The 20,033-nt window shown below is 38.4% G+C and overlaps 1 protein-coding gene across 3 annotated transcripts in view; it reads right to left on the minus strand.

Annotated features, from left to right (window-relative positions):
- tmem117 (transmembrane protein 117) overlaps positions 1-20,033 on the minus strand; it is a 573,994-nt gene that overhangs the window by 341,031 nt on the left and 212,930 nt on the right. For all 3 annotated transcript variants that reach the window (XM_039760885.1, XM_039760884.1, XM_039760886.1), the window contains exon 3: positions 5,335-5,467. In XM_039760885.1, coding sequence (XP_039616819.1) covers positions 5,335-5,467 — 133 coding nt within the window. The remainder of the gene's footprint in view (positions 1-5,334; positions 5,468-20,033) is intronic.

Consider the following 20,033-nt stretch of genomic DNA (forward strand, 5'->3'; position numbering starts at 1 on the left):
ACCCTTTCACTTCTGTCATGTGCTCAGGGTGAACCTGCTCTCATCTGTAAAAAGCACAGGGCACCAGTGGTGCATCTGCCAATTCTGGTATTCTATGGCGAATGCCAATCGAGCTGCATGCTGCTGGGCAGTCAGCTCAGGGCCCATTAGAGGACATGGGGCCCTTGGGTCACCCTCATGAAGTCTTTCTGGTTGTTTGGTCAGAGACATTCACACCAGTGGCCTGCTGGAGGTCATTTTGTAGGGCTCTGGCAGTGCTCATCCTGTTCCTCCTTGCCCAAAGGAGCAGATACTGGCCCTGCTGATGGGTTATGGACCTTCTATGGCCCTCTCCAGCTCTCCTAGAGTAACTGCTTGTCTCCTAGAATCTCCTCCATGCCCTTGAGACCGTGCAGGGAGACACAGCAAACCTTCTGGCAATGACACATATTGATGTGCCATCCTGGAGAAGTTGGACTACCTGTGCAACCTCTGTAGGGTCCAGGTATCGCCTCATGCTACCAGTAGTGACACTGACTGTAGCCAAATGCAAAACTAGTGAAGAAACAGTCAGAAAAGATGAGGAGGGAAAAATGTCAGTGGCCTCCACCGGTTAAACCATTCCTGTTTTGGGGGTCATCTCATTGTTGCCCCTCTAGTGCATCTGTTGTTAATTTCATTAACACCACAGCAGCTGAAACTGATTAACAACCCCTTCTGCTACTTAACTGACCAGATTAATATCCCATAAGTTTCATTGACTTTATGCTATACTCTGATTAAAAAGTGTTCCTTTAATTCTTTTGAGCAGTGTATATTCTAGAGTTACTGTATATGCATAAACATTTTATTTTTTCAAAAGAGGACAGTTAAGAACATAACAAAATAATATATTTAGGGAGGCAATGTGACTTAGAGACTATAAAGTCTGACCCTATGTAAATCTTTAGAAGTACATTACTTCTGACTTAGGAAAATGCCCTTTACAAATTGAGCTGCAAGATAATAGTAGTAAACAATAAGGAAGGTCAAAAGTCTTGGGGAAAATGTGTATGCAAAGAAGAAAGGGAGGTAATGACAAGGAAAGTGACAGAGAAATGAAAAGAATTTTGTGGATGGGTAGAACAAGTATTTTGAAATTACGTGAGGAATGGTTACGTTGGCGACCAGATAACTAAAGTTAAGCTATGGTAGAGGGAGGTTGGTTATTTTAATTATGAACATCAACCAGATGTTTATTTAGTAAGTAGCCTATTCCAACTCAAACAGGGTGTTGCAGCTGTTTCCAAGGACTGTGCATAGTGAGCCAATTCAGCAAACTGTGCAATCACATTTTCTCAGGAGTTGGACAAACTGGGATTTCAATGAAAGTTGACATTTGGAGTTGCATCAGACTTACTTACAGCTGAATGTCAAGTGGAGCTGAGCATATTGTTAACATAATTTTGGCCAATCAGATCACCTCGTCTCCACTGTGGATGGTCGAGTGGAGTTTCCTTTGTGCTCTACAGAGGCAAAGAAGCTGCTTTTTTCAGCTTCACCACTCACAAGCATCAACAAGGCCTGCCATGTTTTATTTGTGGTACTATTTTCATTTCAGTTTTCTTTTTGACGGTGTTAGTGAAAAAGTGGGATTTATTTGCTTATTTTTTTTAATTGTATTTTCAAACAAGGACATTTTTTACATGTAATATACAGTCAGGTCCATGCATGCCCCAAGGGTTGAGGTCAGTTGATTGACTTTGCCTTTGAAGAATTTTCCACTGGTTTACGTCCACTGCTTTCACCGTATGTTCATTGTCTATCTGTACTGTGAAGTGTCGTCCTATCTGTTTTGCAGCATTTGGCTGAATCTGAGCAGATAGTATTGCCCTATTCATTTCAGAATTCATCCTGCTACTTCTGCTAGAAGTAATATCATCAATAAACACCAGTGACCCACTTCCACTGGCAGTCAGGCATGCTCATGCCATAAAACTGCCTTAACCACATTTCACAGATGATGCGGTAATCTTTGGATCATGAGCCATTGCTTTTCTTCTTCGTATACTTCTCTTTCTAACATTCTAGTATACTGTATATAGATCTTACTATCCGTTGTCCAAAGAAAATTGTTCCAGAACTGAACAGGTTTTTAAAAAATGTTTTCTAGCAAAGTCTAATCTGCCCTTTATATGCTTGAGGTTTATCAGTGGTTTGCACTTTGTGGTAAACCCTCTATATTTACTTTCATGAAGTTTTCTTTTGATGGCAGACTTTGGCAATGATAGGTCTACCACCTGAAGAGTGTTGTGAAGGGGTTTTTGTTCACCATGGGAAGAATTCTGCAATCATCCAGCAAAGCTGCCTTCCATGACTGTGTGGAAAAGTGAGTTCTGTGGTTGATCGGCACCTTTTGGTAGGAGGGGGCATGGTAGCATGGCGAGAGCTGGCAATTCTACACTAAGTGTACAAGAGTGAGATCATCCATGACCCTAATTGGTGCTTGGAGCCACTAATCATCACAGCTGTGTCATGTCCCCATTTTAAAAGGGGAAGAGCGAGTGTGAGGGAGGAGGAGAAAAAAAAAGGAAAGACAATGAATGGAGGTTAAGGAGAACAGGAGTCAGGATGCCGTAAGAATTGGTGTAGGTGTGAGCGACCAAGAAAGAGAGAGCAGGCTCAAGGAAATGATGGCAGGCAGCTGGGAGAAGAGTCCCTGGAAAAGAGTGTATGGCCGACACTTTTGGGGTGGATGGATTGGGTTATTCCTGCTGAGCTGTCCCAAGGAGATGGAGTGACCGGGAATGTGGATGGCTTGCCGCGTAAGGCAGGGAAGGCAGCGGGGGTCAGGGAGGCTGGGGTGGGAGAGCCCTAGGGTGATAGCCCTGGTCATTGGGGACCCGAGCCTTGGTCCAATGAGGGAGCCTGTACATAGCCATGGGACAGAAGGCAACCGGATCGTTGGAAGGTACAGCTCATCTCGGTCATGACTATTGACGGTGTCGGGTTCAAGGAGCTCCCATAATGGAAGAGGGAGCAAGGAGCCGACCCGCACCATTTTTAACAATTTAACCAATGTTAACCAATGTTTAACCACTGTTTAACAATGTACCAAACGGTTGATCTGATCACTCCGTGTGTTTTTTACATCTCTCTGATAGGTTTGTTTTGTTTTCTCAGCTTAATGATGGCCTGTTTTTAATTTAATGGACATCTCTTTTATACCTAATATTGAGAGTTCACAATGGCTTACAAATGCAAATTTCACACTTGGAATAAATTCCAGACCTTTTATTTGGTAAATAGTTAATGAAATAATGAGGGAATTGCTCCCATCTAGCTATGGAATGGCTTCTCAGTCAATTGTCCATAAACATTGTCATGCACGAGCACATGGGGAGCAGTTTAAGGACTCAGACCACATCACGACAACCCATGCCGAGGGACAGAGGCGGCGCACTAACCTTTCTCTTCTTATCTCATCAGCCAGAACGAGAACGTAAGAGAGCCTGGGGTAAACAAAAAGAAGCCATACTTCCGGGTTCCTGTCGTCCCTCCAGTCCCAAGATGATGACGTCAGTATCCCAACATGCACCTGAGTTCTCCCAGCATCCCTGATTCAATTTCCTGTCCCTCTGTATAAATGTTCCCCTATTTTTCTGTAATTTTGTCCGGTGTGACCATTCACTTTGTATTGTGGAGACCATACTCTATTTAAGTTCAAGTAAACCAGGGTGGAAACCCCAAAAGTTCACTTTGTGTAACTTTATTTCTTTACAACATTTAACCCCTGAAAATGGGTGGACTATAAAGAAAAATGTCTGTCATTCCTAAATTGCTCATATGATATTTTTGTTAAAACACTTGAATTAAAGCTGAAAGTCTACAATTCAATCACATAATGATTGCTTCATTTCAGATCTATTGTAGTGGCGCACAGAGCCACAATTATGAAAATTGTGTCACTGTCCAAATACTTATACAGAGATCCATAATCCCTACTTTCTGGGGCTCCCGTTTGACATGGACATACTTCAAATGGGCTATGCCTTTGCAAAGACATTCTCCCAGGTCCAAGTTATTGGAAGCCATAACTGATTAACACCAATCACAATGTGACTGTTACTTTATACAGTCTGTTTAACTGAATTATTTGGTTTATATAGTGGTGTATTGACCATAACATAACTTAAGTGAATCTAAAAGTCACAGAAAGTTTATCAAATGTACTTTTCCATATAAAATGAATGAACTCTGTGACACTTTAAACATTTTAAACACAATGGAAATAAACTCTTAATTATTTTTCCAAAATGCACTCTCCTTTTTCAGCAATACCAGAAAATCTATTTAATTGTCCAAACACCGATTTCTATTACTTGGTCATTGGGGTCTATGCATGTAGAATCAAGTGCAAGGCAGGAATCAGACCTAGAAAGGACAAGTATCCATCATATGGCTCACTCACTGTTGTGAAATTCGGCTCATAAAACTCCAAAACGTGCCTCAACTCCAAGATAGACCGGAGAAAATTAAGGGAGACCTTGAAATACAAAGCAGGCCTGCCTCTACCACTGTAAAGATGGCTTTCTGGCCTGCACACTCAAAAAAGGGAAGGGAAACCATATAGCTCTGGCCTTAGAAGAAAGCAAGACTGTGATCTTTATAAAAAAATATTAATAAAATAAATATGAAAGCGAGAATAACATGGGTTTCCAAAAATCTATAATCCAAAGAACAATACCTTTAGCAACAACAGAGTCCATAAACCGAAAGGTCAATTTGACAACTTACAATCCAAAAAAACAATCCAAAGAAACCCAAGCAACAGAAACAGAAGATAATGGCTCAGCACAAGGCTGATGCATCACAGGCCACCTGCAGCCACAACAGTTGTTTAAGGGGGCTCAGCTCAGTAATACCAGGATGGTTTCTGACACAGCCCAGGTCTAATGATTAATCCTACATGAGAACATTAATAAATGGATGAATCTTGATATTTTTATTTTACCTTTTGGTTGCCCAATGAGTTGGCTTTTGTGATTAATACCTGTTCATTTTGCAATATGTGCTATCATCAATTATAAAAGGACTGTTTTTCATTATTATTTATAACGGTTATGAGTAAATTAGTTTTCCACATACCTAAATGTCACATTTTATTTCAATCTTTAGTTGAAATTGATTGCAACTCCTGTTGTATATTCAATAATGTTAATTAAAATCTATTTGGGTTGTTTATTGATTGTCATTATTCACTGGATACAATGTTTAATTAAAAACAATCCATAAGATTCATGTAAAACCTTGTACTATAGATTAGTGAGGTATGAAACAAGAAGTGTAACATAAGTAAATAAATAAGCATCCTACCTCATGTTTGCAGCCATCATGAGGCACAAATTATAAATGTGAGAAAAAATGAACAAAAATAGGATGGTACTGAAGAACATTGTCATCCATGAGCCATGATCCTCTCTGAACATCTTCAGCCGTAGCAGCCTTCCTAAAGCCAAAAAAGAAAGAAATGGCTGCAGAGATGACGGGGCATAACTTATTTTTAGTGCTGATGTGTGCAACATATGTAGTACATAACCGTAAAAAAAGTAAAATTGCATTTAAATAATGAAACCACAAACACATAAAAACTTCCTTCATAGGAAGATAATATATAAATTACAGAATATTCTGAAACATTCTGCAAATTTATGTATCTGATGTGTTAAGAGAATCAAACATTCTAGTTAAAGTTGCTTTGGGTTCCCTCACAACAAGCCTGTTTCTTGTGTTGATAAAAAAACTTGGAAAAGATTAAAAAAAGAAAGTGACAGCATGGCTAAAAAAGGGCACAAGGCAGGAACCAATCTTGGGCAGGGTGGCAACCCACCGCAGGACACACACAAACACACCCACACACCAAGCACACACTAGGGCCAATTTAAAAATCGGCAATCCACCTAACCAGCATGTCTTTGGACTGTGGGAGGAAACCGGATCGCCCGGAGGAAACCCACGCGGACACGGGGAGAACATGCAAGCTCCACGCAGGGAGGACCCGGGAAACAAACCCGGGCCTCCTAACTGTGAGGCAGCAGCGCTACCACTGAGCCACCGTGCCGCCTCTAATAATAATATTATTTTAATAATAATAATTGCATTGATGATAAAATAGATAATAAACTAAATAAATTGGAATCAATGCATATTCAAATGAAGCAAGAGGTTAACCGAATGCTAACCTGTGAAATGAATTCATAGCACTGTAGTTGTTTCTGCACCTCTGTGAAAGGTTACTCTATAGTAACATGTCTTGCTAGAAAAACCTAAGCCTCATTAGGAGTTGTGAAGAAGAGATATCTTTGAAATTGAATCAGGGTGAAGTAATAAATATCAGATCTTACATATATTAAAGCTGCAGTGTTGTTTCTTAATTGTATTAAAAGAGGCATATCAATTCTACAATGAAATCAAGTAAAATAGAAATCCCACTATTGTAAGTGTTCCCTTCTGTCTTGCACAGTAATGGTTTTTCTTTTTTCTACAAGTTAAGGAATCAAACCATTATTGTATGTATATTTTGGGCCAGACCCAGTTTTTGGGAGTAAGGCAGTATGCACAGAGGCTTCCAGTAAAGTTAGATATAAACATTTTCAGGGAGAATGCAAACACAAATGCAATTATATTTGTTGCTCTTTGCTCCTCATTGAGGCAGATGTTTAGTTTTCTACATTTTTATTTCCTCATAAGTGTTTTCTTAGATTAGGTAAATGTGTCACCATTCTCCATTGAGAATGTTGAGATCAGTAGTATGATTAGCATCAATATATTCAAATAATTAATTTCATGTTTTTTTTTTATTCTTTGGTATTTATATGAGAGCACTGTTTGTTTTTTTATTTTTTAGCTTTTTTTTTGAACAAATGGAGAAAGGTTTTGTGTAAGTTTGAGTAAATGTATAAATGTCCATAATGGACTAGCATTCAATCCAATTTGAGGCTGATTCCTGCCTTTCACCCACTACTGTCTAATAGACTCTAGTTTGCTATAATCCTGGATTAGGTGGGCTCAGAAAATGTATGGATAAAATGAAACACATAAAAAATGAAATTGTTTATTTCTTACCTATACAGAATAAATAATTGTACTAATAGAAAAATAGTTACCAAAACATGATCTGTTAGTCAAAACCCCAAAAACTCTGCTGTATGTTGCACAAAACTACAGGCTGAGTATCCCTAATCCAAAATTCCAAAATTTAGCGAGCACCGACATAATGGCAAAAGTGGAAAATTCCACACCTCACCTCACTTGCCAGTGTAGAGCTCTAACCTTTTTCTTTTACTGATGAGCAGTTGTACTGTAAATAGCACAGGAGATGGTACTGATTGTTTATGAAACATTTCTTCAGTCCCGCTTTGAATTTCAAGCAGCGCACCAAAACAAACAAAAGATGAATCGCAGAGTGGAGTTTGCATTACCAATGGCGCATTACCAGCTGCCCTGTGTGGCACTTCTAAACTATGAGTGGCATGATTCAAAAGTGCTGCGTGGTGCAGCTTAGACAGATCATACGTTGGCTTGTGACACTCCGGTGGAATCAGTTTGTTATCACCCATTGCCACTGCCAGACTGTGGTTTTTCATTATTATCTGTGTACAGTAACCTTTTAATTAAAACTCAGCGTCGTAGGTGGAGACTGGAAGCCTACTGTGGTTTGTTGTTGCTGTTGTTTAAATGCTATACAGGTATGCTACTGTGCACAAATTTTGATTTTTGCACAAAGTCATTAAATAAATTGCATAAAATTACCTCCATGCTATATACAGTATATAAGGTGTATATGAAGCATAAATAAATGTCATGTTTTCACTTGGGTCCAATCCTTAAAATATCTCATTATGTATATACAAATATTCCAAAATCTGAAAATATTAAAAATCCGAAATGCTTCTGCTCCCAGGCATGTCAGATTAGGGATGCTCAACCTATATATGCATACATTTTATTAAGGGCATATTTGTTTTGCAATAGCAATCCTCTGAATGGAGCTGCCCTTGTTCTGGAGCTCTCCTGGCTCCTGCAGTATCAACCTGTTTTAGATTAAGATCTGTCACCCTGATATATATAAATGAGTCATAATATAAATAGTGATAAATAGTACACAAGGTGAATTTTTAACAAGTTGGATTAGTGCTGAAAAAGTAAATGGCACATTTTTTCAAAGTTCTTCTTATAGGAGCTAATGTGGTAAGAATGTGCTGGAAGTATAACCCAGGCGGTGTTGTGCATTTTGATGTGTTGTAAGTAGTCAGGATGATAAACACAGGAGCAGCTGAAAAGAAACAAAAAAGTAAGCTTGTTTAATCTAGAAAAAAATACAAAAATAAGTCAATAGTCCATCATTCTGTAAGTGTTTTAAAGGAAAACACCCTTTAACAGGTTTCTCTGGACAAGAAACAAAGAAAACTGCTTTAATATGCTTTAATTTGTTTCTTAATTATAGCAAAGTTAAATACGTCAATGAAACAACATACAGTGTATACATAATGAATATTTGTCCCATCACAGATTCATGACTGGCTAATGCCTTGTGTCTGTAGCCATCACTTAATTTGCATTCATTGTGACCCTTAACTAGAAAAACATAGCACAGAATACTACCCACTGTATAATTTTTATTAGTATATTTATTTATTTTTTTACATATGCTGTATATGATAAGTTGTTGGCAAGTGGGATGGACAATTACAGATAAGCAGTGAAAGCTAATAGCAAAGCAGGATTAAAAAGATGCTGCATTAAAGACCATATAGATATCCAATAGTAATTAAAACAAATTCCTGCTAGCTTTATATCCTCTGTTTTTTTTATGCTTCCTCAAATAATATCACATGGGCCAAACACGAGTATGGATTCAAATTCAGACATTCCTTACAGTACATGTACTTAAAGGCTTGATTTAACTCTAAGGCCCTAAACTGCACATTTAATTAAATACCCTCATTTATCTAATAAAAAAAGATTTTCTGTCATTACTGAAAGATAATTAAAAATAGGGGGATGGGGTAACAAATGTGAAATTGGACAAAAATCAGAAAAAACAATTGGTTTATACTGAAACAATATCAATAAACCTTTCACGCTTTTTTTTCAACAAATAATGATTCTTGGCTTCCTATTAATTGCTTTTATCCAGAATGCTTAAGTAGTGTCAAATTAACACTTGGGGGTAATTTTGAAGATAACAGCAAATCTCTTGACAAGATATTCAGCAGTGACAAATACTGCTGATGCTTGCACTTTGGTGCTCTTAGCCAAGGAGGATGTTGGAGGCTATGTGAGGTGATTAGAAGACTCTTTGACAAGTGTAAAGACCCTAGTTGCTGCTGTATGCAGGCTCCAAAGTTATAAAAAATCAGCTAATTATTGGGATGTCATAAGAGACTGTGAAACAATTAATTATTATTAAAAGAAAATCCTTTTCTCTCATTTCTGTTATCACCTGGCATATGCCTTAGGTAGTAAGACAAATTCATGCAAAATGTTCACGTTAATGAATGAAGCTGTTTGCCATTGAAACAACCTGACACTGTGAATGCATGACATGGTATTAAATTTAAATGGGATTATGTTCACAAGTACAGCACCAAATTAACTCAGTTTCTTGCCATATTTCCAAATGAATGGAACAGTATATGCTTATGCCATTGATCTCAGACTGAAAAGTGTAAACTACTTATTATTTTGTTGTTAACTATGCAGGGGTTCAAACTTGAATTCCTGTTAAAAAATAAAATGGCATTTTATTTTTTTTAGTGTAGAATAGTCGTAACACATAACAAATGGGTAAGACCACAATCCTTTCCCTATAGCATAGGGCCACCATCTTAATGCTCTTCATTTGATTTTTACTTTGTGATCTTTTCACTTAGCTGGGCTACTCTCCACAGCTCTGCAGTTGTTCACTTTCCCTTTCCAGGCTACTTCTGAGCTCCTGTCTTATGTGTGACCCTGACATACAGTAGTCCAGCCTATTTGTTACTCCCTGTCTCTTTCCTCACACTGCATAAATTAAGCATTCTTTTAAGATGCCCTGATATATTTTGACTGAATAAATATCCACATGTTAAAATGCTGAAGAGTTTCTGTATATTTAATTTTTGTTTCTGTCCCTGAAATGTTTCCTTCCAGTGTGATATCTTAACTTGTTTTCTACTACTACAGTTAAGGTAAATATTTTCTCTTCTTATAAAGAGTATGAAGAAGTAATAAGAACAGTACACAATGGCAGATTTGTAGTGTGGACTCCACCCTGGGGTCATGGGCTGCCACACCAATAACCTTGCAATAGTAATTACAGCATTCACAAAGGCAGTGTGAGTGGCACGACATTAAGCCTAGTTTATACTTGATGTGTCAGCACCATGCACGTGGGCCGCAGCCGCATTTCAAAAATGGTTAATTTTAATGAGAGAATGATGAACGAAGGACTAAATATGAGACAACAGGTAAACTAAACGTAAGGATGACATGCAAAAACATTTGAAATACATCTACTCCTTAGTAGGTCCCCTACTCTTGAGAATATTACACTCGTCCTTCCTTAACACTTTTGGTCAATAGGTCTGACACTCCACCTTCTCCTTTTCTTTCTCTTAAAGTCAGTAATAGCAGGCACAACTCTTCTACCATCACCAGGGTCTCACATCCTCTATGACATTATTAGCTATGTGACACATACCAAACACTGCCACTTATCAATTAGAAGAATATCGACATGTCGATCAACCAGGTCACAATAAGTATAAATGTGTTTTGGTTGCTCACCACACACGCACTTTGTGCAGTCATCTACGTGCAGGCTTCCTACGGTAAGTGTAAACCAGGCTTTACGCCATCAAATTTTAAAATATTGTGCAGTCTCTGGGATGCTTCACCCATCATGCTGCTCTACGCTGCCTGTATAAATACTGTAATCTGTTGTGGGCGCTGAAACTAAAACAGTGCAGTCTGCAGCAGTACAGCCTCTGCTTATAGTTTGTTCTGGGCATGGATGCCAGATCATGTAAAAAAATTATATTCCAAGGACAGTTTAAACAAAGCGAATTTGCCCAAAAAATTTGTATAATACCTGAGGCTAGACAAAATGACACATCTGAAAGCTGTGAGATTGATGGATTGTAATATCAGAGTGAGAGGGTTAGATGGGGTGTGCCTTTCAGAGATATTTCAGAGTGATATAATGGGTTGTCACATGCGTGTGCATGGGAAACAGTTTAAGGGCTCAGTTGATAGTAATTCTTCACCAATCAAGGGGGTGGTGCTGTGTGATAACGCCCTCTCTTTTCCTCCCTTTGCAGATCAGAAGACTGACGGCTCTACTCCAATGATGTCACTTTTGGTGTCTACCCACCTGGAACTGCCTCTTCCTGCCCAGCAGCCATATGACCAGAAGAACCGCCATCTTTGACAGTCGGAATAGGACTCTGGTTTAAAAAGACTCGTTTTGCGTTGTTAACAGACATTTTTTTCATTTTCAACATAATAAGTAGACAGGGTTGGCCACAAGGTGCCCCAAAACATTTTCTTCTATTACAGGACATATACTATCAAACAATCGCAGAGAAGTCTCCTTAGGAGATTTTACAATGGCAAAGAACTTATACAAGTGGAAATATCAAGGGAAAGGGTGCCAGATGGATGAAAAACATGGAAAAAAATTGGTGCAAGGAGGGGGTTGAAAAGTAACCTAAAATACCAAATTTGTTTTTTAAATAAGTACAACCAGCGAAAGTCAGTTTTTTTTCCACCGAACGATGATCAAAAATAGCTCAACTGGGTGAGAAACCTGCAGATCTGGAAACACTGGTTCTGGGGTGTCAGAAGTATGAGATGAGAGAGGGGTGGAAGTCTGAATCACAGACTATATTAATTTCTGTATTGAGAGAGTGGTACCCACAAAGACAATGTGTTGCTTTCCAAACAACAAGCCCTAGATTACTAAGGAGCTAAAAGGTCTACTGAATGAGAAAAAGAAAGCATTCAAATCGGTGACAAACAAGCTCTGAAGGATGTACATCATATGCTAAACAAAAAGCTGAGTAAATGGAAAGGAAGCTTAAAAAGTTAAAATTCAAAACAAACTCACTCAGAATAACATGACAGATGTATGGAAGAGCCTGAGTATCATTACTGGGCTCAGGCAATCCAGGACATGTGCTAGAAGGGGATGTGGACAAACTAATGCCCTGAACCAATTTTTAATAGATTTCCCCTCACTTTTCCACCTTTTTCCAAAGACCAGTCTCCCCACAACATCCCTGCTACATCAACAACTACTAACACATCAACTGAAATTGCCAGTGATAGGTCAACCTCTGACCATAAGTATCGACTGTCCATAACTGAAGACCAAGTAAGGAGAGAACTGAGGAAGCTACACACAGGAAAACCTGTGGGACCAGATAGAGTCAGTCCTCAAGTTCTTAAAACCTGTGCTGACCAACTTTGTGGTATCCTATGTCACCTGATCAGCCTGTCTCTAAGGCTTCAGAAAGTGCCACTACTCTGGAAAACATCCTGCATTGTTTGTGTTTCAAAGAAGTCAGGCGCCACTCCACTTAATGACAACAAACTAGTGGCACTTACATCTCACATCATGAAGACGTTTGAGAGACTGGACTATATGAGTCCTCTTGTGGTAGACCATCTGGACCCACTGCAGTTTGCCTATTGGACAAAGATGGTTACAGGATGCAATTATCTATCTGGTTCATAAGGCTTATTCTTACCTGGACAAAGTTGGCAGCACTGTGAGGATTATGATTTATGAATTTCTCTGGTGCCGTCATTACCATCCAACCCTCCCTGTTAAGGGGTATACAGTAATCCCTCCTCGATCGCGGGGGTTGCGTTCCAGAACCCCCCGCGATAGGTGAAAATCCGTGAAGTAGAAACCATATGTTTGTATGGTTATTTTTATATATTTTAAGCCCTTATAAACTCTCCCACACTGTTAACATTATTAGAGCCCTCTAGACATGCAAGTCTAAACTAAAGTCAAAGGTTTAAACTGTGCTCCATGACAAGACAGAGATGACAGTTCTTTCTCACAATTAAAAGAATGCAAACATATCTTCTCTTTAAAGGAGTGCCGTCAGGGGCAGAGAATGTCAGAGAGAGAGAGAGAGAAAGCGTGACAGAAAAGCAAACAATCAAAAAATCAATACAAGCTGTTGGGCTTTAAATTATGCGCACCGCGATAAAGCAGCTGAAAAGAAGGGAGCAATGTGAAGGTAGTCTTTCAGCATTTTTTAGAGTAGTGTCCGTATCTTCTAGGCAAACAGCCTCTGTGCAAACAGCCCATCTGCTCACACCACCTCCGTCAGGAGCAGATAAAGTAAGAGAGAGTGAGAGAGAACGAGAAAAACAAACAATCAAGCACCACGCGGGAAGCATATCGTATATCATTGAGGAGTTTTATTTAATACGTAATACATGCTCTGATTGGGTAGCTTCTAAGCCATCTGCCAATAGCGTCCCTTGTATGAAATTAACTGGGCAAACAAACTGAGGAAGCATGTACTTTAAATTAAAAGACCCATTGTCCACAGAAATCTGCGAACCAGCGAAAACTGCATGATATATATTTAGATATGCTTACATTTAAAATCCGCGATGGAGTGAAGCCGTGAAAGTCGAACCGCGATATAGCGAGGGATCACTGTACTCAGAGATATAGAAGTGGATGAGCCCATGGTGTCCATGGTAATGGACTATCTTTTGAGAAGACTGCAGTTTGTGATACTCAAGGACTGTGTCTCTGGTATGGATGTGAACAACAATGGAGCACCACAAGCAACAGTCTTGTCTCCTTTGCTTTTTACATTTTATATTTCATACTATAAATATAACACCAGGTCATGTCATTTGCAGAAATTCTCAGATGATTCTGTACTTATGGACTGTATTGATAAAGGGGATGAGATAGTGTAGGAGTCAGGTGGAAAAGTTTCTTGTCTGCATCTTAACATCAGTAAAATAAAGGAACTGATTATTGACTTTTGACATACCAAACGGCCTCTATGTCCGGTCACTATTCAAGAAATGGATGAAGAGGTGGTCCACTTCTACAAGTACTTGGGGGTCCACATTAATGACAGTTTGGACTGGTCTAGGAACACTGAGGAACTATATAAGAAAGGGAAGAGCCCTTAAGAGACGGTGTTCCTTTACTGTGAGAAGCGACATCCTTCACATCTTGTAAAACTCTAATGGCCAGTGTGATTTTTCTATGCTGTGGTGTGCAGGGCTGGTAACATCACTTCAAGAGAGGCCCACTGAATCAAAAAGCTAATTAAAAGACTAAGCTCAATTATAGAATGCACTCTGAACCCCCTGGAATTCACAGTGAAGGAGAGAATTAAAACAAAACTGAGTGCCATTATAAACAATGCTGAACATTTTCTCTCTGACACGTCATTACTGAGTACTTTCAGCCAACAAATTATTCAACAGAAGCGAGTCAACAAACACTACTTGGGGCAGTAATACAGTAATATGTCTGCATAATGCCTCACCATGACTGTGACAGTCAAGTCAGAACTTTTTTTCCTTTTAATTTTTATTGCTATATAGTAATTCCAGAGTGTGTCCAGACCAACATGTGTGTATATTTATGTATTTACTTATTTATCTACATAGGTATGTATTTATTTATTTAAAGAGCTTGTGTAAAAAGCCAAATATCCCCCTGGGACAAATGAAGCTAGCTTGCTTGCTTTCTTTCTTTCTTTCTTTCTTTCTTTCTTTCTTTCTTTCTTTCTTTCTTTCTTTCTTTCTTTCTTTCTTTCTTTCTTTCTACAAGAAATACTAGGAAATTGTGGGGAGCCTAATATATGCTATGATATATACCCGACTTGACATTTTCTGGATAGTCAGAGGGATCTCACATTAATTAGCAAACCCCCAAACAGGAGACATTTTCACTGCTAAATATGTGCTAAGGTACCTAAAGGCCACTATAGACTATGAGTTTTGTTTCAGGAAATCTGGAAAGGACTTGGGTCTAATTGCCTTCAGTAACTCAGAGTGTGTGTCTGACCCAGCATACAGGCATAGCCCTATTGGTTATTGTTTCAGTCTGGTCCTGTTATTTCATGGAAGTCTAAAAACAAGACACAGTAACACTATCCACATGTGAGGCTGAATACATAGGATTAGTGCCCACACCTCAAGGAAGCATAGATTTAATCCAGCTGTTAAATGGTGTGGACAGGAAATGTTACAAAAAATCAAGGTGACAATCAAGGAGCTGCTGCACTAAGTAAGAACCCAGTGAAAGACAGAGGTTCAAGCAAACTGATGTAAGGTGCCACTTCGTTCTTGACATGCTCAATGAAGGGAAAATAGAAATTGTCTAATGTTCATCTGAGAACATTGTTGCAGACATTCTGACAAAACCTGCAGCAAAGGTTAAAATGGCTACATTTAACAGTACAGTATTCTGTTTGGGTATTAAGGGAGTGATAAAGGGACAGAAAAATATGATGCATTATATTGACCTGTTATGAGGTTTTGTGTAAAATCTCCCTTACTGTCAATATATCACTGTTGATTTGTTTTGACTTTCATGTACACTGTTTATTTTCAGAGGAAGATATTATGATGAGAGCAAGTAGGGGGTGTTAGGCTATGCTCTCACATTAATATTATTGGCTGTCTGTGACCTGTGCAGGGTTTTAGGTTTTTTTATTTTTTTTATATATTTTTCTCGCTGTAACGAAATATGGAAGTATGAGCATGTGTTCATTAGTTGTAAAAGAATAAAATGATTTTATCTTGAATACATCTTCTGTATCTCTGTTGAATACAGAAACCCAACAATAACACTTAATGTTTGTTAGCCTACATAGTGTCACAAAAGCCACGATGAGACAAAGCAAGGTTTGGGGCAGCCACCCGTATAATTTGGTTTCCTGGCTGCAAAGCGTTCTTTACAAATGATAGCACTGCTATCGGTGCACAAAACCGAGTCCAATACAGAACTGAGGGCATTAGGGAAAAGGAGGAGGTTTTAAAGGGGAAGACAGGAAGTGAGATCATAGGGGTCGGGCTCATTGAGGTCCTCAGCCATTGGTTCGAGCCCGGACGTGACATCACAGGGGCCGGAGCCGGCAAGGTCTCCTTCGATAAGCTCGGTCCTGGAAGTGACGTCAGAAGAGCCAGGTGGAATCTCCCGGGAATGGCCTGCAGGCAAGGAAGAAAAAGAGTCAGTGCACTCTGCCACATCCTGGTATGTCTCAGAACTGTCCTTACCCGGGCCCTTTAGCTGCCTCCCATGCGCACGTGTGTGACAATAGCTATGTTGCTTGCTATGCTATTACACACAGGGCAACAATATTCCATTTTCTTTACAACTAGCCTACATAACATTGATTATACTTTCACACAATTTCAAAATGATGTGTTCAGCCTGCAGTAAAATTATCATAACCTAGCAAGCACATTACTGATTTGAGGAGAATCCATGAAGTTTTTCTGGGATTATATTGACTCTGTCCTGAGCACAGTAAGGGGAATTTTCAGATGTCCATATTATACTGATATTTTGTGATATGTCAAGTCTTTTTTGTGTGTCTTATGCTTAGAATTAGCCAAAGATGTTGTATATTTCATTCTGTTCATGTTGTGCAATATCTGCAGATTTCTTATGATGATGAAGTAATTGATGACTTTACATCAAGGGAGACAAGAAAGGTCAGGGTTCAGATGGCAGTTGTGCAGTTTAGTTTGTATGTTTCTTGCTTGTCTTTATAAGTGTGTTATTCTATTTATTCTATTTGTGTATTTCTGTATTCTAGTAATTAGGGTTTGTCAACCCAGGGTGCCATGCAAGATAGAACTGCCAACTGACAGTACAATAAAATAACAATAATAAATACACTTTATGTACTGAATTATTGTTGGTATGCTGTGTATTGGGTCAATGTCAAATAATAAAATGATTCAAAAGTTCTTTTGCTGTAAATATTAAGTAAAAATAAAAGTATTTTAGAATTTGTGCCAAAAACCTCAATATTTTATGCCATTCCTTAGTAGGTCTTGGTGTAGTATTGCCAGTATATTATGTCTACAAGTGGCAGCTTTAGTAAAGTTTCATTTCAAAGAGGGTTCTACAGGAGGTTGGCAGGCAAGTGTAATGTAGCATATGCAGCTGTTTTTATGAAATGTTATACTGAACAGTATCAAATACCTGCAAAAATGTGAAGGGTTTCCTATCTTTCTCCTCCACTGTCAGCATCATCAATAAATTATTTAAACATATTTAGTTGATTTTTTTGGTGTTTGAATATAGAATTTTTCACAGGAGCATTGAGCAAGGCAATATTCTACCATGGATGTAAAATCAGTCCGTCACAGGGCAGAAGTGATTCTTAAGGACTTTAGGGGCTCTCCAACTCAGTTCCCACACCCTTACCCCCCCAAGTGCTGATGTGATAAAATTTATTACCATTATTTCAGAGCAAAGCCTAAGTTAATAAGATCAACAAGGAGAATTTAATAAATACAAATCCTTTATTTTAATTTTGTTAAAAATAAAACAACATAATAAATACAACATTTTCATAGGAAATAGAAAAACAATAATAGAATAAAGTAAATTTTGAAAATTTAAATAGTAAAAAAATGAAAAATAAATGTAATATTTAAAAACAAATAAAAAAACAGCACATAATAGAAATGTAAAAAAAAAAAACTTAAAGACTAGTTCATCATGGTTGTAGGTGCTTGCAGTTGCATTTCTGCTTCTGGAGTTTAGCAGGTTTGCTGCAAGACACTTGTGTATAAGATTTCAACGCATGACGATCAACTTTGGCCTGTTATTTTCTTCTCCTAGTCAATGTCGACTCTCATTCCAATCATATTTTTTGTTTATTGATGAATTTGATTATTTTTTCATTTCAACAAAGTTATCAGCTATTCTCTTCAACTAGTGTGAAGAACTCTGTTCAATTAGAGTATATGAGATGCTCCTGTGCTTCCATTTGTACAACTCTGTTTCAAGCCCCTCCAATTAAGTAAGCCAAAGTTAACATGCATATACTTAATTCACAGGTGGGCAGATTCAGTCCTGGAGGGCCGCAGTGGTTGCAAGTTTTTGTTCCAACCTGGTTGCTTTATTAAAAACAAATCCTTGTCAATTTAATTTCATGATTTGCTAGTGCTTTAACTTTGATATGTTATCTCATTCTCATATCCTAGATTTTTTTTTCCCCTTTCTAAAGGATATCATCCAAAAGATATGAAGTCTAAAACAAACAAGTTATTCTCAGTGCTTCACTTTTTTCTCTTCACTTTCCTTCCAAGTATTTAATTAAACCCAATAGTGCATGATAAATACACACAGGTGTAAATGGAAACAAGCTAAATGGAGAAATGCTGGTTTGTTTTGTGATTTGCATCTTATTGCTAATAAGGAGCAATTAAAAACCAAGACTACAGCTGTTTAAGACTAAAATAAGCAATAAGGGTTCAAAATCTTAATAAGCGACACAACTAAAGTGAAGCAGAAGTGTTACTTGACCAATAAGTGCTTCTTTTTAAGCAATTGGGTTGGAACAAAAACCTGCAGCCACTGTGGCCCTCCAGGGGGGTATTTTCCATACGTCGCTTAAATCATCCAAGATCAGATGCCTCATCTTAGATGAGTTAATGCCGGTGAAGCTCATTCAGGGTAAGTCAGTTTTTCAAATGCAGCCGTGTGGTAGATTAGTCTAGCTGGATCTAATCATCCAAGATGAATGTGCACGCTCGCTCTGATTAAAAAGCCCATATATATTGAGTCTAGAAAACATGATCAGCAAGTCTTTGATAGGCTGTAACAAAATGACGAAAGAACGGGCACATTTTTTTTTCACGGAGCAGGACCTTTTATTCGAAGGATATGAAGAATTTCAAGATTTAATATGCATAAGGGGTAATACTGCAAAAGCACCCAAAACCAGAAAAGACGACTGGCAAAAAGTGGCTGACAAATTAAATGCTAAGTAGTGTGCATTGTACTTACTGAATGCAGCGTTTCATATCTTATGTGTCAGATTAATTATTATTTAACATGTCATAATTCCAGATCAAAAGTGAGCACAAGGAGAACATGGGAACAGGTTAAAGTGAAGTACAAGAATATAGTTCAAACTGGCAAATATTGGTATATAACTATTTAAAGAATTGTTGACATAAAGAATCATATATAATATAAAAAAACATTAATTGTAAAGCTAATAGGAAGGCAGACAAGCAGAAAACAGGTGGAGGTCCACGCGGTCCAGACCAAACCCCTGCAGAAGAGTTGGCTCTCCAGCAAAATGCCCATCGCCCTGTTTCTGAGGGCATTTTTTTTATTCTTCTTCTTTTACTGCTCTTCTTGTTTTTTTCCACTTTTTGCTTCCTAATGTGTAAATCCTATTCATGGTTTATAGAAACTGTACGGATTGCATTTAAAGGTACTAAAAAAGTAACTTTCATCAAAAAAACTCTTGCAATTGACATTGGCCCTTGTTACGGGGAATTCTCATTGTGTATTTGTAGTGCGTCAATACTAAGTTGCAATGAGCAATCCTGCAGATTTGTGATTGCAATGAGCACCTATATAAACAGACTACCTTGAGGGGCCCCCTTCTCAGTTCGGGGACCCAAACAGCTGCCTGCCCCTACTTGCTCTGTCACAGGGTACACTCAAACAGACAGACACCTTTACCAATTCATATTGGATCAGTTTAGACCTGTCAGTCAGACAGTCTGTCTTGCTTTTGAGATGTGGAGCAAACCAGAGTGCATGAAGAAAACTCACATGTGAGAATGTGCAATCAGGTCCCAAAAGGTGACCAGAGCAGAAATGAAAGGGTTCAACACCACATATCTGGTGCAGTGAGGCAGCTTTGCCACCCACTGTATTGTGCACTGTCCCTTTTACCAACAAACATTGAGCAAATGCACCGAAATCTGCATTCAGAGTATAAGGTATGCTGCAAAATACTATTATTGTTGCATGATAAACATTTCCTTAATTG

Source organism: Polypterus senegalus, chromosome 8 (assembly GCF_016835505.1).
Source record: "Polypterus senegalus isolate Bchr_013 chromosome 8, ASM1683550v1, whole genome shotgun sequence".
NCBI lineage: Eukaryota > Metazoa > Chordata > Cladistia > Polypteriformes > Polypteridae > Polypterus > Polypterus senegalus.